The 23,032-nt window shown below is 41.4% G+C and overlaps 1 protein-coding gene across 1 annotated transcript; it reads left to right on the top strand.

Annotated features, from left to right (window-relative positions):
- Positions 1–303: 303 nt before the first annotated feature.
- Positions 304–15,984, top strand: LOC121545071 (saccharopine dehydrogenase-like oxidoreductase). Its single transcript, XM_041855438.2, has 12 exons — positions 304–609; positions 2,727–2,839; positions 8,132–8,212; positions 8,416–8,545; positions 10,629–10,678; positions 10,858–10,988; positions 11,085–11,202; positions 12,497–12,616; positions 14,388–14,444; positions 14,620–14,731; positions 14,859–14,940; positions 15,039–15,984. Exons 1-12 carry the CDS (start codon positions 411–413, stop codon positions 15,127–15,129), a joined length of 1,284 nt encoding a protein of 427 aa, XP_041711372.1. The 5' UTR covers positions 304–410; the 3' UTR covers positions 15,130–15,984.
- Positions 15,985–23,032: the final 7,048 nt, after the last annotated feature.

The raw sequence follows: 23,032 nt of genomic DNA, 5'->3' as shown, positions 1-23,032 counted from the left end.
CTATCAAGCGATGATCCGATTGATGATGATTGACAGCACAGACATCCAATTGTAAACCAAAACTTTTACAACCACACCTAATTTTCAGATATCAGCGTTTCAATTGGTTATTTAATTGAACACGTTAATGAGATCAAATAACATGTTTATAAGAAATACAAAAAGCTGTATTTAAACTAACATCAATAAAACGCTTTGTTTGTGCATGCAGACTATTTGCATCAGCGGTGTTTAGGTTTCATATCTTAATCAGTGCGGTCAAAGTCCGGCGACCGAGCATCATCATCAGACTACGGAAGTGACAGCTTTGCTATCTGTCATTTATATGAGCACGCTCCTAGCGTTGCGCTCATTCCCCTACCCTCTCGCGTCGTTGGTCGGTGTTTCACTGAGTATAACTAGTTGTAACTATGGCGAAGGTGGATACCTCCTCTAGCAGACCCTATCACATTGTTATTTTTGGGGCTTCGGGATTCACCGGGCAGTTCGTGGTTGAAGAGGTGGCCAGGACCGTATCGGAGGGGCCCAATGGGTCGCTGACATGGGCTGTGGCTGGGAGAAGCAGACAGAAACTGGATAAAGTTCTAGAGCAGGCCGCCGGAGCCCTCGGTACGTACTGGCTTCATTGACATTGACCTAGCTAGCTAACTATCAAATACAATTTACACATTTAATTTGTTCACGCTGGATGCTAACCAAAGAGTATTATCTGTTAACTCAGAACAAAAGTTTCGCGTAAATATGTTTACACTGTCCACGAGAGATTAGCCAGAGATGATCTTTGGTCTAGTTAGTTGACTGACACCATTGTGCATTGTAATCGGATTTTCCAGGGGGATTCAAGGAAGGAAGCTTTCTTGACAGTTCGGTGTCATACAGTGTCAACACTGAGTTTACTGTGTGTCACGCCAGACAGTAAACTCACCTGGACTAATTTAAAACCTAGTCACTGTGTTGTATCATTTACCCCCCCCATGACCAGGTTGACATTTCAGACAATTGTCATGGGTTAGGCTATATAGCTAAATATTATACATTTGCAGGTACATTAGAGAGCTTGTTTGGAATATGCAATAGACACGTAGTCTACTTTGCCATGTGTGTACAATATGACTTATTTGATAGCCATTCATCCTACTATACCCCATGTTTCAATAGGGCAGTATTTTCCTATCTGTTATGGCTATGGCACAGCATTCAACATGTGCCTAATTTACAACAGTCCTTGTTTGGTCATGAGCTACAGGTTGTACTGTACCACATAACATGTCAACTTATACAGGGGGCTGATGCAAAGCACTGTAGGGCCGGGACGATACCAGTATCGCAATACTCATTAGTGTCGTGGCAAGGAGACAAGACATAAATCGGACATAACTTCTTTAGTTGTTGGAAACAAACATCATTATCTTGTCATCCAAAGTTACATGTATTGGACGGCAGGTAGCTTAGTGGTTAAGAGCGTTGTGCCAGTAACCGAAAGGTCGCTGGTTCTAATCCCCGAGCCGACTAGGTGAAAAATCTGTCGATGTGCCCTTGAGCAAGGCACTTAACCCTAATTGCTCCTGTAAGTCGCTCTGGATAAGAGCATCTGCTAAATGACTAAAATGTAAATGTATTTATTTTCCAAGCGAGGTTCCTTCTCGACAATGTAACAACAATAAGAAAAGATAAGAATATGAACATAAAGTAAATGGCTCAGTAGAATAGAGTAAACATTTTAGCATAAGTATAATACAGGAAGGCACAATTTATAGTCCAATATTTACAGATATTTTGGGGAAGTATTTAGCAATCAATCATAATAAGAGTCTGGTAGCAGCAGTTTTGATGTGTGTGTGTGTTGCGTGTTTGTGTGTATATGATTGTATATCTCTCTGTGTGTGTGTGTGTGTGTACATGAGTGCATGTGTGATAAGGTGCAGAGAGTCAGTTCAAGTGTTCAGCAGTCTGATGGCTTGTAGTTAGAAACTGTCTCTGAGCCTTTTGGTATCAGACCTCATGCTCCGATACTGTTTGCCCGACGATAAGAGATTGAACAGCCGTGGCGGAGGTGTGTGGGGTCCTTGATGATGCTGCAGGCCTTCCTCAGGCATCATTTCAAGGATGGGTGGGAGCACGGTCCCAGTGATGTACTGGGCCATCTTCACCACCCGCTGGAGGGCCTTGCTGTCGTGGATGGAGCAATTCCCGTACCAGGCCGTGATGCAACCGGTCAAATCAAATCAAATCAAATCAAATTGTATTGGTCACATGCGCCGAATACAACAGGTGCAGACATTACAGTGAAATGCTTACTTACAGCCCTTAACCAACAGTGCATTTATTTTAAACAAAAAAAGTAAAAATAAAACAACAACAAAAAAAGTGTTGAGAAAAAAAAGAGCAGAAGTAAAATAAAGTGACAGTAGGGAGGCTATATATACAGGGGGGTACCGTTGCAGAGTCAATGTGCGGGGGCACCGGCTAGTTGAGGTAGTTGAGGTAATATGTACAGGACGCTCTCGATGGTGCAGCGGTAGTATTTGGAGAGGACCCGGGGTGGCATGCTGAATTTCTTCACCTGCCTTAAGAAGTAGAGACGCTGTTGCGCCCAGTCGTGGTGGTGTTGGTCCATGACAAGTCCTCGGTGATGTAGTTAAACAAATAATGATGTCTGGTGTATTGGTTAGTAGATGTTTATAATATAAAGGTGAAATGACTGAGTCCTCTGCTGTGTGTATTAGGTAAGCCGGAGCTGAGGACTGCGGTGGATGTCATCGTGGCTGATGTGGGAGAGCCTGACTCGCTGGCTGCCATGTGCAAACAGGCTGTCATTGTTCTCAACTGTGTGGGGCCAGTAAGTACTGACTGTGGAGATGCCACACACACACATCTGGAAAATACTGTAGACACACACACTGTAAGTACTGCTGAGACACAATGAGTCTGTCATAAGTCAGCGGTATTTCATTCTACTGGTGTTAGTATATAAGACTGTCTTGATATCAGTCCTGATCACCACTCTGCTCTCCTGTTGTGCCATGGGGCTGCAGATAGTGGCCTGATAGCAGTAAGGCCATAACCTCACAGCTTGTGAAACACCTGCAATGATGATGGTGGCTATCACCAGTGCACCTTGTACACACACACACACACACACAGCCTTTACAGTGTTGGCAGGCGTGACTGGGTGTGGTATAATCTCTGTCATTGTGATACACAGCCTCACCAAAGAACTCTGGATGAAGTGAAAAAAGTGTTGTCTATTACCAACTCCACCAGTAGGGGGGCACTGTTGTCATGTCTGATCATCACCTCTCAGCCTCTCTGTCCAATAGTGTGCAACTGCAGCCTGCAATTCGGGGTGTTCCTGCATGTGGGCATTCCTGCATCTGCAGGAACGTCCCCCCCTCGAGCACCCCATTGGTTCCTTCATGAACGCCCCACCCCCCCTCGAGCACGACATCATAATGCTTGTGTGACACTTTTGAATGTGGGTCAAAAGGGAAGTAAAAGTATTATCTGAGTTTTCGCGGGAAAACATTGCCCGACAGGTGGGGGCGAAGGACACTGTCTATCGGTCACCCCCGCCTCCCACTAGTATAGCAGGCGGGAGGCTGGAGCAACACCGTTGCTAACTACATAGCTAGCTTGCTAGTTAGTGACACCGTGTGCTAGCTTGCTAGTTAGCTAGCTATCACACAGTGTTGCTCCCGCCGACTGCGTACCGGAGAAAAACGTGCCGGACAGGCGGGGGCCAAGGACAATGTATACCGGTCGCCCCCGCCTCCCGCTAGCACAGCAGGCGGGAGCAACACTGTGTGCTAACTAGCTAGCTTGCTAGTTAGCGACACTGTGTGCTAGCTTGATAGCTAGCACACAGTGTTGCTCCCGCCTGCTGTGCCCTGGAGAAAACCTTGCCTGATAGGACACCGCCTACCGCTAGTTACTCCGGTACACAGCAGGCGGGGGGTGACACCTGTGTGCTAGCTAGATTACAGTGTGTGCCTCCCATCTATGTACTGGAGTCATAGCTAAATAATAGAAGCATAAAGAGGGGTTCCTGCGTTTACAGGAATGCCCACATGCAGGAACGCCCCGAATTGTGGGCTGCAGTTGCATCCTTCTCTCTCTGTCTACTCCCTACCTCCTCCAAACACTTTCAACTGTCTCCTGAGGTGCGTTCAGGAGAGTGCAACGTCACAAGTCATGTCTGAAGTGTAAAACTACTAATGACTCAATAATTCATGCCTTCTGGGAATGCTACAAAATTAAAATGTTATGGGCGGAGTTGGAAAGATGGATGTCAGAGATACTGTAATGTAAATATACTTTTAATTTGTCTGTCTGTATATTTCAAGACATGACATATGAGGGTGCAGTGAAATACTCAATGGGTTGGACAATACTCTTCTCATCAATTATCTTTTAAAAAACTATACTCAAACTGGAAATCAGCCAATCCTCCGTCATTCTCACAATGGAAAGGTCAAATGCTTTATTATTTAAACATTTTAAGCGCGTGGGCGACAGAGAGAAACAAAATCATGCAGTTTGAGGCCATGTGGCAGACAGTGCTATAAAGGCGCTGGAGATTAGGGTGGGGGCTAGTGGGTTTGGGCAGGTGTGATGTTTGTATGATGTAGTCGTTTGTATGTGTAAGTTTTGTGTTACACAACGTTCAGATAGAAATGTATTGTTCAGAACAGACATGGCCCAATCCCAAATGGACCTCTGGACCCTATGCACAGATCTGAGAGGCTTTGCCAGGCAATCAATATGGTAATCGCTCCACCTTGCCATCTGATAGGCTAGGTGAAAGTCTCACCATATTACTTATACCAGAGGTTTTCATAATGTGGCACGCCTCTCCAGGGGGGCACCAGAGAGTTTCAGGGAAGGCATGAAAGGAAAGCCAAAACAAACTGTATTTGGTTCATACTAGATTAGCCAGTCTGCGGTGGAGGTCATGTTTTTTTTTTTTTCTCTCGCTTCAACCAAAGATAATAAGAGGAGACAAGATGAGTTTGGTCTGTTTACAGTATGCATGTTGAAGGGTGTGTCATCTAGGATCATTCACTTCCGGAAGTTTACTCGAAAGATGAGAACCATTCCTTCACCTCAGTATATCATCTTTGGTCTGACAGACGTTTACGTGACACCCAGAATGCATTGTATAATGTCAACAAACATGGCGCCACACATAGCTGGCAAATAGCTTAGCATTAGCTCATTATAATCAGTAAAACCTTCAAAAAAGTATTTTACACACATCATAGGTGTCCATTACAATCTATGCAATAATCGGAATGCATTAGCTGTCACCAGTACTTGAAAACATGTGAATAAAACTGTAAATGCCAGCCAGAAAATGTGCCAGTTCGTGCAAGACTGCGCAAATGCCTGCAAACTTGATCTGCGGAAACACTAGGGAAGTGCTTGGGCTCTCCTCAAAGAGAGCAGTTTGTCTGGCTCAGTAAAGCCTCAAACATAAATTGTCTGCAACACTGAAATGGTCTACTTCTATGTGAATTAATGAGGAGGCGGAACACACCTCAATTCAAACTGTTGTTTGAAAATAAAACTTGTTAGAAAATAATTTGAAATTGACAAGTTGAAACAGCCTATAGATAATTAGCAGATAGCGCGTGTTAACTGTCCTGTTGCGTAACAATCACATTTTCTCGGGACAAACGCAGTTAATTCCAATGACAGCTCCAGTTCGCCTGATAGCGGATGACAAATCCGCAACCCTCCCTATACTTGTATCAGAACACACCCCTGTCAATCTATTGGGAAGAGATGCCCTATGCAAAATGGGTATACAAATTCGATGTTCCTCCGAAGGGGTAATTATAGACAAGGCAGGGTTAAACTTACAAATGGTAACGAAACAGGATACAGCAAATGTCTATTGGTTAGGGGATATTGAGACAGAAGTAGATAGGGTAGTCAGGAAATGGGGTAGGTTTATTCAGGCTCAGATACCAGAAGCAGAAAGAGGAAAGTCAGAATATCACTGCACCATGCAATATGATCCCTATCGTGATGATCTTTTAGAACAACTGTGGTTGTTAAATGCAAATGGGAAATCGGTACCAATAATGTCTCAGGACATACAGTGGGGGAAAAAAGTATTTAATCAGCCACCAATTGTGCAAGTTCTCCCACTTAAAAAGATGAGAGAGGCCTGTAATTTTCATCATAGGTACACGTCAACTATGACAGACAAAATGAGAAGAAAAAAATCCAGAAAATCACATTGTAGGATTTTTAAAGAATTTATTTGCAAATTATGGTGGAAAATAAGTATTTGGTCAATAACAAAAGTTTCTCAATACTTTGTTAAATACCCTTTGGCAATGACACAGGTCAAATGTTTTCTGTAAGTCTTCACAAGGTTTTCACACACTGTTGCTGGTATTTTGGCCCATTCCTCCATGCAGATCTCCTCTAGAGCTGTGATGTTTTGGGGCTGTTGCTGGGCAACACGGACTTTCAACTCCCTCCAAAGATTTTCTATGGGGTTGAAATCTGGAGACTGGCTAAGCCACTCCAGGACCTTGAAATGCTTCTTACGAAGCCACTCCTTCGTTGCCGGGCGGTGTGTTTGGGATCATTGTCATGCTGAAAGACCCAGCCACGTTTCATCTTCAATGCCCTTGCTGATGGAAGGAGGTTTTCACTCAATCTCACGATACATGGCCCCATTCATTCTTTCCTTTACACGGATCAGTCGTCCTGGTCCCTTTGCAGAAAAACAGCCCCAAAGCATGATGTTTCCACCCCCATGCTTCACAGTAGGTATGGTGTTCTTTGGATGCAACTCAGCATTCTTTGTCCTCCAAACACGACGAGTTGAGTTTTTACCAAAAAGTTATATTTTGGTTTCATCTGACCATATGACATTCTCCCAATCCTCTTCTGGATCATCCAAATGCACTCTAGCAAACTTCAGACGGGCCTGGACATGTACTGGCTTAAGCAGGGGGACACGTCTGCCACTGCAGGATTTGAGTCCCTGGCGGCGTAGTGTGTTACTGATGGTAGGCTTTGTTACTTTGGTCCCAGCTCTCTGCAGGTCATTCACTAGGTCCCCCGTGTGGTTCTGGGATTTTTGCTCACCGTTCTTGTGATCATTTTGACCCCACGGGGTGAGATCTTGCGTGGAGCCCCAGATCGAGGGGAGATTATCAGTGGTCTTGTATGTCTTCCATTTCCTAATAATTGCTCCCACAGTTGATTTCTTCAAACCAAGCTGCTTACCTATTGCAGATTCAGTCTTCCCAGCCTGGTGCAGGTCTACAATTTTGTTTCTGGTGTCCTTTGACAGCTCTTTGGTCTTGGCCATAGTGGAGTTTGGAGTGTGACTGTTTGAGGTTGTGGACAGGTGTCTTTTATACTGATAACAAGTTCAAACAGGTGCCATTAATACAGGTAACGAGTGTAGGACAGAGGAGCCTCTTAAATAAGAAGTTACAGGTCTGTGAGAGCCAGAAATCTTGCTTGTTTGTAGGTGACCAAATACTTATTTTCCACCATAATTTGCAAATAAATTCATTAAAATCCAACAATGTGATTTTTTGGAAAAAAATTCTCAATTTGTCTGTCATAGTTGACGTGTACCTATGATGACAATTACAGGCCTCTCTCATCTTTTTAAGTGGGAGAACTTGCACAATTGGTGGCTGACTAAATACTTTTTTCCCCCACTGTATGCATGGAGGCCTGGAGATGTTAAACTTGTTTATGTTAATTAACGGTCAATTACCGTGAGACCGGCAGTCTTTTGCATGACGATAACCGGTTGACAATTTTATGACCGCCACAGCCCTAGGTGCGCCTCCCCATGGGGGCAACAGAGGGCTTCAGGGGAGGTTTGAAAGGAAAGCCACATCGAAAACTATATTCGGTTCACACTAGATTAGCCAGTCCAGAGAAAAGCGATAACTGTGAGTGTAACATAAGGTGGCATGGTCCAGCAGTGACCAGACATTGAACAAGACATGATATCATAATGACTTCTGAAGGTCTTCATACAAAATTCTAAATAAATTATACTGGAGTAGAAATTATACTGTAGTGACACAAGCTCCTTGGTGAAGGGATTTTGTTTATATTTGTTCATATTTAAATTGTGTGTGTGTAGTACAGGTTCTGGGGCGAGCCTGTGGTAAAGGCATGCGTGGAGAACGGAGCACACTGCATTGACATCTGTGGAGAACCCCAGGTAAGTGGACAACACAACAACACACTCTCTAGGCTTCAATCCCTAATTGACCCTGACGCCTACAACCCATGACTCCTGTAGATCTGACATGACTTGATAGTTGGAAGCAATATCTCTCACACACACACCACTAGGTGAAATGGGAGGCATGCTGGATGCCATGCTGTCCTCTATTACTGGTTACAGTGTGTGTGTGTGTGTAGTTCCTAGAGAGTATGCAGTTGAACTACGACAGTCAGGCAGCTGATAAAGGAGTGTACATTGTTGGGGCTTGTGGCTTCGACTCCATACCTGCAGACATGGGAGTCCTCTACACCAGGGACCAGTTCAAAGGTGTGTATGTGTGTCCTCTCCCTGAGGGTTTTTTTATTTTGTTTTTTTATATATATTTTTTAGGGAGTAGATCAGCTTTAATATTGCAGATAGATTGTAGCTTCCATCAATGTAAATATCTGCATCATTTCCAATCCCCCGTATGTATGTATATGTGTGTGTGTGTGTGTGTGTGTGTGTGTGTGTGTGTATATATATATATATATATATATATATATATATATATATATATATATATATATATATATATATATATATATATATATATATATATATATATATATATATATATATATATATATATATATATATATATACACACACACACACTACCGTTCAAAAGTTTGGGGTCCTTGTTTTCAAAAGAAAAGCACTTTTTTTGTCCATTTAAAATAACATCAAATTGATCAGAAATACAGTGTAGACATTGTTAATGTTGTAAATGGCTATTGTAGCTGGAAACTGCAGATTTTTTATGGAATATCTACATAGGCTTACAGAGGCCCATTATCAGCAACCACCAGTCCTGTGATCCAATGGCACGTTGTGTTTGCTAATCCAAGTTTATCATTTTAAAAGGCTAATTGATCATTAGAAAACCCTTTTTGCAATTATGTTAGCACAGCTGAAAACTGTTGTGCTGATTAAAGAAGCAATTAAACTGGCCTTCTTGAGACTAGTTGAGTATCTGGAGCATCAGCAATTGTGGGTTCGATGACAGGCTCAAAATGGCTAGAAACAAAGAACTTTCTTCTGAAACTCGTCAGTCTATTCTTGTTCTGAGAAATGATGGCTATTCCATGTGAGAAATTGCCAAGAAACTGAAGATCTCGTACAACGCTGTGTACTACTCCCTTCACAGAACAGCGCAAACTGGCTCTAACCAGAATAGAAAGAGGAGTGGGAGGCCCCGGTGCACAACTGAGCAAGAGCACAAATACATTAGTGTCTAGTTTGAGAAACAGGTGCCTCACAGGTCCTCAACTGGCAGCTTAATTAAATAGTACCCGCAAAGCACCAGTCTCAACATCAATAGTGAAGAGGCGACTCCAGGATGCTGACCTTCTAGGCAGAGTTGCAAAGAAAAAGCCATATCTCAGACTGCCCATTTTAATCTTTTATTTTTATTGGCCAGTCTGAGATATGGCTTTTTCTTTGCAACTCTGCCTAGAAGGTCAGCATCCCGGAGTCGCCTCTAAGTGTCACATTATCTGTCACATGATCTCAGTATATACACCTGTTCTGAAAGGCCCCAGAGTCTGCAACACCACTAAGCAAGGGGCACCACCAAGCAAGCGGCACCATGAAGGCCATGGAGCTCTCCAAACAGGTCAGGGACAAAGTTGTGGAGTACAGGATTAGGGTTGGGTTATAAAAAAAGATCAGAAACTTTGAGCATCCCACAGAGCACCATTAAATCCAATTTACAGATTGTAAATTAAAGATATAATAATACTTTTTGCAAATAATTGTGTTATTGATCGATTGACTATGACTTTTCAAATTACCCAGCATTGCTATTTGCAGAGTTAGCTCCTGGTAAATGTTGCAATTCTTCAGCCATTCCTGGACCTGCGACCAAAACCAAGCTAAATTACATATGGACAGTACCAAAATAAATGATCTAATAATTCTGTCTCTTCGCAACAAAATCTGCAGAGCTGGGATGGTTGTATCCCCCATATATATAACATTCTATTGGTTGCAAGAATTTAGCATAATAATTTAAATTGAAAACTTTTTAAAGTTTTGAATCTGCCGTTGTTTTGCTAGAGTATGGCGCTTGCAACGCCAGGGTTGTGGGTTCGATTCCCACGAGGGGCAGTATGAAAAATGTATGCACTCACTAACTGTAAGTCGCTCTGGATAAGAGCGTCTGCTAAATGACTAAAATGTCAATGTAAATAAACCATGTGCCATGGAATCGGTGCATCGAAAATCTCTTCCCAACTATTTTGCAATCTAACCTCTCCCTGAGGTTAGTTTACTTCAGCTGTTTATGTAGTGTGTGTGTGTGTGTGTGTGTGTGTGTGTGTGTGTGTGTGTGTTTGTGTGTCACAGTTGTGTATTTCTCTCATCACAGGGACACTCACAGCTATCGAGAGCTTCCTGACAGCCAGCACAGGACCTGAGGTAAGACTCCATTACCCATAAACCCTCACACAGCCCCGGCCTCATCTTTGTCCTGTAAAGAGCAAATCATTGTAACCCCTGCATCATTCTTGTATCTAATAACATAACAATCTTGATTTTAAGAATCGGTTTTTAAGGGTTTGTTGGTACTCAGTTCTCTCTCTCTGTCTCTGTCTTAGGGTGGTTCTATCAATGATGGTACATGGAAGTCGGCCATCTATGGTTTTGCTGACAGCGGGAAGCTGAGGAGCCTCAGGAAGAAGTTTGGACACAAACCTCTCCCTGTGGTGGGCTCAAAGATCAAACGCAGGTACAGGGAGCTGTGGGTGTGCGTTTGTGTGTGTTTGTGCTTATTAAATGTGTTTATTTGATATTTAAATAACTTTACTTTCTATCGTGTGTGTAGGAGTGCCCTGTTCTACAGTAATGAGGTGCAGCAGTATGCAGTTCCGTTTATGGGAGCCGACCCCTCGGTGGTGAAGAGATCTCAACGCTTTCTACTGGAGGAACACCAGGAAACACCTGTAGGTCTCACACACACACACACAAACACAGAGCAGTGTGTGTTCTTGTCAAATCTGCAATTTTAGTGTGATGTGGTTCTAATTTCTAAATGCAAGAAATTGAATATGTCCTAATAAATCTTGGGTGTCTGTGTGCATCACAGCTAGGGCATTGTGGTTCTGTAACCGGTTCGGACGGACATTTTTGCTTATAAATTGATCTGTGGACACCGTAGTTCAAAATGTCTTGCATTGAGCGATAACACTGGTTCCCACGGACACAGTAGTATATTTTCTGTACCTTTGTGACTTAGGATGTGAAATCTGAAACCACTTGAAGCTGGGATGTCCCTCCTACCATTTAATTCCCTCTTCCGAAAGTCAATCAACTCCTTGCTGACCCTACGTCACAGCCACTGACCAAGCACATGCCTGAAATCCTTACATTGTAGTGCAGCAGGGGAGAGTGGTTTCATCACTACAGCACATTCAAAGATGGATTTTGTAGCCATTCATCTAAAATAATCCATCGATTTTAAACAAAAAACACTTTGTTTGTCATAGATGGACTAGATTAATATGAGATGAAAGGCGAGTTCCTAACGAGTTCAGGAAGCCAAGCTATAGCGCTGTGATGTTCATAGTGATGGGGGCAGATGTTTTCATCGAGAAACCTTTCGAAAGTATGCACATGTTCTCTAACACTAAACATACAAATATGTATTTTATAGTTATAAGGAAGGTAAATCTTATAGTTAGTGGTTTTATAATTTGATAATACTAAATTTAGAAAGCATTTGTCATTTCAAGCCTTGTACATTTTTGTTCAATAGGAAATATGTAATGTACAGTAAAATATTTTCATATGTTTATTATATTTGTACTGTGTACTTGAGCTTGTGTCCTCAGCAATTGTATAACTATTTCTACCTGAAAGGTGAGATTTTAACCTTTCTTGGAGTATGCAGCATGAATAGTTATTGTCTCAAATAATTACTTTCGGGGATTACGTAGATTACATTTTAGATTACATGTAGTTACATTTAAGAGGATAATCTATGAGCAGAATGACTGTTTTACCTCAATTAGCCACGAATTCCCTAGTTTTAAAGTGACTGTTTTCTTGAAGCTATGCCACTAAATTTTCCCTGCATTTCCTTCCTTGTGGGCCAGCCCCCTAGCTAATAAGCTTCAGCCCCTCGCTCGCTCTTTCTCTCTGGGCGATCTGCAATTTTAGTGTGATGTGGCTCTAATGTCCAAACTCAGTTGAGAAATGAACCTCTGTGACCCCTGTTTGACCTTTGTGTGACCCCAGGTTCAGTATGGTGCGTATGCAGGAGTAGGAGGTGTGGCCAACATTGTCAAGATGCTATTCGCTGGGATGATGTTCTGGTTCCTGGTCAAATTCAGCTTTGGACAAGACCTGCTGATTAAGGTGAACAAGGACACACTGACAGACACACATTGTTATACAATACCAGTCAAACGTTTGGACACACCTACTCATTCCAGGGTTTTTCTTAATTTTACTATTTTCTACAATGTAAAATAATAGTGAAGACATCAAAACTATGAAATAACACATTTTACATTTTTTGTCATTTAGCAGACACTCTTATCCAGAGCGACTTACAGTTAGTGAGTGCATACATTTTTTCATACTGGCCCCCCGTGTGAATCGAACCCACAACCCTGGCGTTGCAAGCGCCATGCTCTACCAACTGAGCTACACGTTTTTGGGTTGCAGTAACCCAAAAACGTTTAAACAAATTATTCAAAGTAGCCACCCTTTGCCTTGATGACAGCTTTGCACACTCTTGGCATTCTCTCAACCAGCTTCATGAGGCAGTCACCTGGAATGCATTTCAATTAACAGGTGTGCCTTGTTAAGTTAATTTGTGGAATTTCTTTCCTTCTTAATGCATTTGAGCCAATCAGTTGTGTTGTGACAAGTCCATATTATGGCAAGAACAGCTCAAATTTGCAAAGAGAAACGACAGTCCATTGTTACTTTAAGACATGAAGGTCAGTCAATCCAGAAAATGTCAAGAACTTTGAAGGTTTCTTCAAGTGCAGTCGCAAAAACCATCAAGCGCTATGATGAAACTGGCTCTCATGAGGACTGATACAGCAAAGGAAGACCCAGAGTTACCTCTGCTGCAGAGGATAAGTTCATTAGAGTTAACTGCACCTCAGATTGCAGCTCAAATAAATGCTTCACAGAGTTCAAGTAACAGACACATCTTAACATCAACTGTTCAGAAGAGACTGCATGAATCAGGCCTTCATGGTCGAATTGATGCAATGAAACAACTACTAAAGGACACCAATAAGAAGAAGAGACTTGCTTGGGCCAAGAAACACGAGCAATGGACATTAGACCGGTGGAAAGTCCAAATATGAGATTTTTGGTTCCAACCGCCGTGTCTTTGTGAGACGCAGAGCAGGTGAACGGATGATCTCTGCATGTGTGGTTCCCACCGTGAAGCATGGAGGAGGAGGTATGATGGTGTGGGGGTGCTTTGCTGGTGACACTGTCTGTGATTTATTTAGAATTCAAGGCACATTTAACCAGCATGGTTACCACAGCATTCAGCAGCGATATGCCATCCCATCTGGTTTGCGCTTAGTGGGACTATCATTTGTTTTTCAACAGGACAGTGACCCAAAACACACCTCCAGGCTGTGTAAGGGCTATTTGACCAATAAGGAGAGTGATGGAGTGCTGCATCAGATGACCTGGCCTCCACAATCACCTGACCTCAACCCAATTTGAGATGGTTTGGGATGAGTTGGACCGCAGAGTGAAGGAAAAGCATCCAACAAGTGCTCAGCATATGTGGGAACTCCTTCAAGACTATTGGAAAAGCATTCCTGTTGAAGCTGGTTGAGAGAATGCCAAGTGTGCAAAGCTGTCATCAAGGCAAAGGGTGGCTACTTTGAAGAATCTAATTTTGTTTAACACTTTTTTGGTTACTACATGATTCCATATGTGTTATTTCATAGTTTTGATAATAATAGTTTTCACTATTATTCTACAATGTGGAAAATAGTAAATATAAAAAAAAACGCTTGAATGAGTAGGTGTGGCCAAACTTTTGACTGGTACTGTATATGCACACACACACACTCACACAAAAGGAAAAACTCAAACCCTTCTCTCTTTCTACCTCTTTTTTTTTTTTTTCTCTCTCTTCTGTCTTTAGTATCCAGAGTTTTTCTCCTTTGGTTTCTTCTCCAAGGATGGACCAACAAGAAAGCAGGTACAGTTTTTTGAGTATCTTGACCTGTGTATGGTTAAAATGTATGAGTAACATTTACTGGTATGTTTCACTTCCATTTGTTTGCAAAATTGCCAGTGATTGGTGTGTTTGTGTGTCACTCAGATGGAGGGTTGGTCCTTCTAGTCAGTGATTGGTGTGTTTCTGTGCCACTCAGATGGAGGGTTCATCCTTCAAGTTTGCATTCTACGGAGAAGGCTACACTGAGGGACAGGACCCCAGCCAGGGACGACCTAATGCCAAGATCCGCACACTAGTCCAAGGACCAGGTACTTGAACACACACAAACACCCTAACCTCTGCTCCACAAACACACTAATCTGACTTTTTATTAACCCCTCCTCCATGTAATCTGCCACTGCTGGGGTTAACACAATGCTTCTCTCCCTGTTTCAGAGGCGGGCTACGTGGCCACGCCCATCGCCATGGTACAGGCAGCTATCACCATCCTGAACGAACCCAAAGCCCTCCCCAAGAAGTGAGTTCACACACACACTGGGTAGTGTTTGTGCAGCTATTGTATTACATCTGATGCATATTATCTCACCCTCCCTCTCTCTGTCTCTCTCTCTTTAGGGGAGGTGTGTACACCCCAGGAGCAACCTTTGCCAAAACTAAGCTGGTGGAGCGCCTCAACAAACATGGCATCCGGTTCTCTGTCATCTAATGTGTGACCTCATTTAGCCCCTGACCCCAGGTCGTCAGCACTTGTGACTCTACTGGTGTTTTCACTAGACGGTCATGCTGCAAAGTGAAACTTGGCTAGCTGCAACATTTAGTTAATCAGTGAAAATTTGCTTAGTTAGGGTTAGGTCTAAGGTTACGTTTAGTGTTTAAAATCAGATTTTTTGGGGGGGAGAACAGTCTTCCTTCCAACGTTGCAGCATGGCCCAATAATGATGACCCTCTGCTTGTCTGTGACTGTAGTCTTGAAAAAGACAGTTTACTTATTGTCAAATAATGGTGCCTCTGCTTTAGCTAACTCACCAACGGTTGTGCAGTTTGTGTCATGGCTCAGTAGAGTAGAAGAGAAGTGTGTGTGTATGCCTGTTTCTCTCAAAAAGCTTGACTGCATTAAGGATGCTTCTGTAAGTTTTGTCCTTCCTCTGATCAATACTTGTTTAATTTCCAAGCACTGTCTGAAACCTACCTTGTTTCAAGAGAATCAGCACTTATAAATGGTTTCAGAAATTCCTCCTTTGAAGGAGTGTGTGCTATATTCCGGGAATCAAATATAGTTTAGCAGGATCTTTTCTTTTTGGGGGGTAATGTGTAGCAAAATTATATTGTTGAGATCAAAGTAGTGCTTGCTGCTTGTTAGAAATGGGTGTTTGGGTACTATACAAACACACACACACACAAAGATGGAATGATCCTTTCCACAACTTTGCAGTGTCTTCTGTGATTCACTGAGCATGCCCGTGTGTGTGGTGGGCAGGTTCTGTTCTTGTTCTGTTTTCCTCCTAGGGCTGTAGGTCTTCTCTACTTGGCTGAATAAAACCAACACTACTGAAGTAAACCAGCATTTTGTCTGACTCCTCACTTTACCAGTCATTTTAGTTACACAGAAAATCAGTTCCTGGTCTAACAACTCTTAGGGGTGGATTAAATCCGTATCCCAGAAGATCTGCATTAAAATGTAAAGGTAATTTCAGATTGAGCCGACATGTGCGGCGCAGTGGTCTAAGGCACTGCATCGCAGTGCTAGCTGTGCCACTAGATATCCTGGTTCGAATCCAGGCTCTGTCGTAGCCGGCCGCGACCGGGAGACCCATGGGGCGGCGCACAATTGGCCCAGCGTCATCCAGGGTAGGGGAGGGAATGGCCGGCAGGGATGTAGCTCAGTTGGTAGAGCATGGCGTTTGCAACGCCAGGGTTGTGGGTTTGATTCCCACGGGGGGCCAGTATGAAAAAAAATACTAAAAATAATGTATGCACTCACTAACTGTAAGTCGCTCTGGATAAGAGCGTCTGCTAAATGACTAAAATGTAAAATGTAATGTGCAGCGTTTACTGTGAATGCGGGAACATTGGCTTTACATTTCAGTAGAGATAAAACGTGGATCTTCCGCAATAGGGATTCGATCCAGCCCTTAGACCAGGAAGAGGGAGGAGAAGGCTTATACCAACCTATTCTATCACACATTAAGAGCCTGGGAGGTAAGGGAAATGGGTTGTATTTAACTCCCACGTTATTTCAACTGGTGTTCTGATGCTTAGTATTGCATGCCTTTCCTCCCTATATTTTGGCTCTACAGTTAATATTTGATGTAGTTGACTCAAAAGGAACTATTTCAACGAGTGTTGCAAAGGTATATTAAAATGTTAATTTGTTTAAGCATAGTGTTGATGGACGTAGGTCCATTAAATACTTGAATGTGCATGCAGGATATTGGAATGGTTAGAGTCCAGGAAAGAAGCGACCAGACGTCCGAATTAAAAACAGCAAACAATCTTTATTACAATCATCACCCTTTGGTTGTGCCATTCAGATTCAATCAGGGATGATTACTGGCAAAATAAAGTGCCGGTATGGCATACTGGTAAAGCATGAGCCTATCATAATAATTAAAACAAAGATGGAAAGAAAACGGGTGGTAAAGCTCCAGTGCGGTGTGGTCTGAGGCAGGGTTGGGTAGGTTACCTGTCCAAAATTGTAATCAGTAACAATCTGATTACTTTCCCCTTAAGAGGCATTAGAAGAAGACAAACGTATGTTACCAATTGAACGACATCTATTGCAAGATAAATCAATGTTCAAGTTTACATAGCTGGCCATATGGATGTTAAATTTTACTTTATGGTTTGGTTATGTAGGCTTCTTCTAACCCATCGCTTTCTACTATATATAATAATACGATTCAATTATATATTTACATAAAAAACCAATCTATCAGAATTCCCATCATTCCAATAAATGTTATACCCCCTTGATCTTCAAGAATAGGACTTGGAAATATGGAAGTATATATTAGCCAAATTGTTTTACCTGAGCATAACCCCAAAACTAAGGACTTAGCCAGCCCTACTCTGTTTATGATTTTCTTGTCATGGAGGACTGATTGGGCTCATTGATTCAAGTTGAAAAATAAATGCTGCGCTCATGGAATGGCATGCTTTGCTAAGAGTGTGCAAAGCCGTCATCAAGGCAAAGGGTGGCTACTTTGAAGAATCTAAAATAAACAAATCAAAATAATTTTATAGCACTTTTTTGGTTACTACATGATTCCTTATGTGTTATTTCATAGTTTTGTCATCACTATTATTCTACAATGTAGAAAATAGTACAAATAAAGAAAAACCCTTGAATGAGTAGGGGTGTCAACTTTTGACTGGTACTGTATATATAATTTATAAGTCCAAAAATGGATGTAGCAACTACAGATTGCCACTATAAGTCTATCAAAAGTGTGCAAGTTTGAGCATGTGTCCATTAGGCATATGGATATTTATTTATATTTATCAGCATGAGTTAGATTGAGCAATAAAAGCCCCACTTATATTCCATTGGCTTGGATCCACACTATGCAGCTGTTGCAAGAGAGCATTTTTCCAGATGGATTCCAGATACTGTTTTTTTTTGTAACGATGTAATCCATTACTCCCCAACCATGGTCTGAGGTAAACACTCAAATTTGCGAAGTCAGAAATCTGGCTGGTACAGAGGCATACGGACACATCAATCAACTCAGGCGAACAATCAGCCGTGCGCAGGTATAGCCTACTTTTAAGTGATTTGTTTGACAATCAGATGAAAACATGCCTGGTTGTGTTCATGCACCATTAAAAGGTAATACTTTTAAATGACATGTCTTTATAATTAGGTCCATAAAACAATTCCATGCACAAACAGGTCCCCTACCAGTATGAAATGTTAGCTACTTTCACCCCTGGATTCAATAGTAATACATAACATTACAATGCACATGACAGACTGATACAAATTCATTATAAAATAAAAAAATTTAAGAAGCAGAAGAAAAAATAAGTTAATCTAAACATGGTCAAAGGAATCCATTTCAAGTTAGGCATACTGAGGCTGGTACAATACTGTTAATGGCTCTCTTGATCTTCAGAAGTACCAGAATATGCACTCTGATAGCAATACTGCATATTAATTTTTCAGGGAATGTATCCAATATTAATTATTTTCCCCTTTTATGTATGTGATCTTTGAATATGTCTCATTACCTCAAGTGTAAAGTGTATTACACAAGCATAAAGTTGGGACTTTACTGCTCTTGTCAAGGGTATCCATGGTTTGGATTTCGATAACTTCACTCAACTCTCATACACTGTGTATGTTTTGTTGATGCACTTTGAAGTTTGATGCGAAAGTGAAACCCATCCCACAGTCAGAGCAGTGGTAGGGCTTCTCTGCTGTATGTGTTCTACGATGAAGAGTAAGATATTGCAACGTAGTGAAGTATTTCCCACAATCAGGGCAGGACTATTGCTTCTCTCTAGTATGCAACTTCTGGTGTTTTTTAAAATTTCCTAATTGAGAATCCCAACCCACACACAGCGCAGTGGTAATGTTTCTCTAAAGTATGAACTCGCTTATGTACTACTAATACACTTTAGGCTGCAAAACACATCCCACACTCTGAGCAATGATAGGGCTTCTCTCCGGTGTGTATTTTCTGATGTGATCTTAAACCTGTAGAGTTGGCAAAACACTTCCCACAGTCAGAGCAGTGGTATGGCTTATAATAATATAATATAATATAATATAATAATATAAATATGCCATTTAGCAGACGCTTTTATCCAAAGCGACTTACAGTCATGCGTGCATAAATTTTTTGTATATGGGTGGTCCCGGGGATCGAACCCACTACCTTGGCGTTACAAGCGCCGTGCTCTACCAGCTTATCTCCAGTGTGTATCCTCTGGTGTGATTGTAATTCAGTGAGATGTGAGAATTTCTTCCCACAGTCAGAGCAGTAGTGGAGTTTTTCCTCCTGTGTGTATATGCTGGTGTGATTTTAAGTTACTGGGCTGAGATAATTATTTCTCACAGTCAGAACAGTGATGAGTTTTTTCTTCAGTGTGTATGCGCTTGTGACTGATTAGCTCTCCTGAGGTAACAAACCTTTTCCAACAGTCAGAGCAGCCATACCTCTTCTCTCCTGTATGTAACATCTGATGTGATTTAAGAGCACTCATTGCTCTGAAATTCTTCCCACATTCAGTGATAAGGTTTCTCCCTAGTATGTATCCTCTGGTGTCTTGTTAAATGTGCTAATCGAGCAAATCTATGCCCACAGTCAGAACAGTAATATGGTTTCTCTCCAGTATGTACTCACTGATGCTTCTCCAAATTTCCTGCTTGAGAGAATCTCTTCTTGCAGTCGGAGCAGTGGTAAGGTTTTTCTCCCGAATGAACTCTTGTGTACTTTTACTACACCTGATGTTTTGAAACGCTTTCCACAGTCAGAGCAGCGGTAAGGGCTGTCTCCTGTATGTATACGCTCGTGTCTTTACAGGAATGATAAACATACAAATCTCTTCCCACATTGAGAGCAGTTGATCGGTTTCTTGGCTTTGGTTTTCTGATGTTGTTTGGCTTCTCCTGAGGCAGAGTGAGGGTTTGGTCTTTCTCCTGTTTAAATGAGAAAGACTGGGGTAACAATAGATAGAACAGCCACACATATCAACCAAACACATGCAGAGCATTTCAGCAAAAACCTGGGTTTATGACATAGCTATGAATCAATTTGTAATTCCAGAATTGTGTGGCTGTGGAATATTACCGTATGCTGTATATTTTGAAAATAACCTTTAAGTACACAGATCCAATGTTCCCTCTAAGCTGCGAGCAGCTCCCCGGGACTGCCGCGCAGAAGAAGTATCAGCACGCGCAGAGAAGCACAAGATTGAACTTAACTTTCTAGAGTTTTTCCCCTTTGTTAACACTGTCAACATTTCCCTTTACTGTGGGAATCAACGCAATATTAGCCACTTTCAATGCAACATACCAAAACAAAATGAACTATGCAAGACTTAGTATGCAAAACTAACTATGCAAGATATTTTGTTGTAGGCAGAACGATTTGGAGTAGGATTCTATTGCACTGACACACACAGGTGCATCAGAGCTGCAGTAGGCCTATATGCAAATAAACCACTGCCATATATGACTCTGTGCCATTCATTTTGAACGGGACTGTTTACCACAGTAGCCTACATGACCACTGTCTGAAACTGTAACTCAAAGCGGGTACAGCCTCAGTGTTTACAGTAAACGCGCACTGGAAGTTGCACAGAATTTTCACAATGTTCAAGTTTGCGCTTAGCAGACCTGAAATTTGCTCAGTGCCAAAGAAAATTAGAGGGAACATTGCACAGAGCTCTAATAAAACATGCACTTACTCTGAGAAATCCAATCCCTTTTCTTGCAGTTTGTCAGGCTGACAGACAGCTTCTTGGCGGGAGGAAAGGAGTGCTGGACTCCACTGTTACAGTCAGAACCCAGTTCGGCTTCACTGTGCTCCGACTGGTCTTCTGTATTCTACAATTACAAAACATACCGCTAGGCTACAGTAAATAAGGACAGGCCACACTCATATCATCAAGTATATTCCATTAATTGAAACTACTTGACATCTTAGACTTTTAGGTGTAAGATATGAAAATGTATCATCTAAATGCATGATAATATTTTGTATTTATTTTAAAATGTCTTATTGGCCCATTCTCTTCAGAGGACAAAAGTAACTTTGTTTTACATTCGTTTTTTCCAGCTATTTTGTTACATACAGTATACATTATTCATACATTTCACACACAGCACTTCTATACACAGCGTTACATGACAAAATATAGTTCAATTTACACCTTAAATGGATTCAGACATACAGTATAAATGATATATGGTGTTTTCAGTCCTAACTGTTACAGATCGTGAGTTTTTAATCCCACCCCTCAGCTTATTTCAGGCCATCCCACCTATATCCATAGACCACCCTCTCTTGATTTCCATGTGCCATGTATTTTTCAACTGTGCTGTCTTACATGAATTCTGAACCTTTCTGATCTCAAAGTATTCACATGTTCTAAATTAAAGATAACATTTGGTGTTGATGGTACATAAAGCTGACTGGATTTATTTTCCCAAGATGTAGAGTATATTGTCTGGTTGATTTATAAATAATGACCTGTATCTTCCTGTAGTCTTTCAGGATCACAGACAGCATCTTGAGGGGAGGGAAGGAGCGCTGGTCTTCTCTATCCTAAAAGAAAATCAAACACACATCGTTACATTAAGATATGAATATTGAGATAAATGTCTAGATGAATGTCTTTGGTTCTAGGTTTAGGGTATAGTGGCAGGTTTAGGGATAATAATGGACTAGTTGAGATTCTTTACTTTCATGATCAAACCGGTCTCACTCATTGATATATAAATAAACTACATTGGATGCTCGAAGGTCCCTAGGATAAATCTGCCAATTCTGGTTGCAATTAAGTCATTGACTAGCTTTGCCAAGATGGGTAACTGTCAAATGTAGCATAAATATGGATTGAACTATTAGCACATAACCTAGACCACAGACTGTTTAGTCTTATATTTATCTTATCTGCAATTGCTACATATATTTTCTGAATTTTAAATGAATTATATATAACCACTGATTCTTGAATAATACAACTTATAAATGCCTCATGAGCTTAGTTCAACTGTGTAGCCTGAAATATAGCCGCGAGCAGCAATGAATGGGGTTCACAGGTTGACAGAAAGGACAAGATCAGTTGGATAACAAAGGAAGGACTGTCATGTAAGAACTGTCTTCCTTCATGCGCAATCAGTGAAAGCATTATGAGAAGATTTGTAAGTATTTTTAGCATTAGCATATGTGCTAACGTGCACCTATAGGTAGAGTGCGGCAATATTTGAATTCTCCTCAAAAACGTTTGTAACATATAATACTAATTGTAATTCATAACATATCATACAAAATGGGTGATGACATCCACAAATTAATACATACCATACAAAATGTAACATATACTAAATGGATTGTCTCGGATTTACGTAGTGAATAAAATAAGATGCTCTGATACCAGGTGCTTTCTACTATTTAGCAAGAGGCATGACCTACTTCTAAAGAAGAAGCCCATTTTAATTCTCAGCCTCTTAACCAACTCATTTATATGTTGTTTTTTTTAAAGACAGCTTTTCATCTATCCAGATTTTGTAATTAGGGACACGATCAATATGGACACCATCCAATCAGAGTTACCCTAGACCTGACTCTTGACAAGTGCAAACTTTTAGAAAAATATTTTAAACTTGTCCTGCTTCTTATCCGTCTGTAAGTCTATAGCTAGGTTTCCATTCAATTGGTGAAAGATTTTTGTTCCAATATTCTACAATTCGCATAAAAAAATATGCGCATTTCCCCACTAGTGGTGTTTCCACCAAACTGACTTGTTGCATATAAATCAGTGCATGATGACAGTGCACACAACATGTAGGCCTACCTTTTCTGCTTTAGTTTTCATTTACCGAATAAAAATCGAAAGTTCAACGTGTTTCAACTCTACCGATAGTTTTGTCACAAAAA

This window comes from Coregonus clupeaformis, chromosome 29, assembly GCF_020615455.1.
Source record: "Coregonus clupeaformis isolate EN_2021a chromosome 29, ASM2061545v1, whole genome shotgun sequence".
Taxonomy (NCBI): Eukaryota; Metazoa; Chordata; class Actinopteri; order Salmoniformes; family Salmonidae; genus Coregonus; species Coregonus clupeaformis.
Note: the sequence above shows the minus strand (reverse complement) of the source record. Positions and strands in the feature narration are given on the sequence as shown.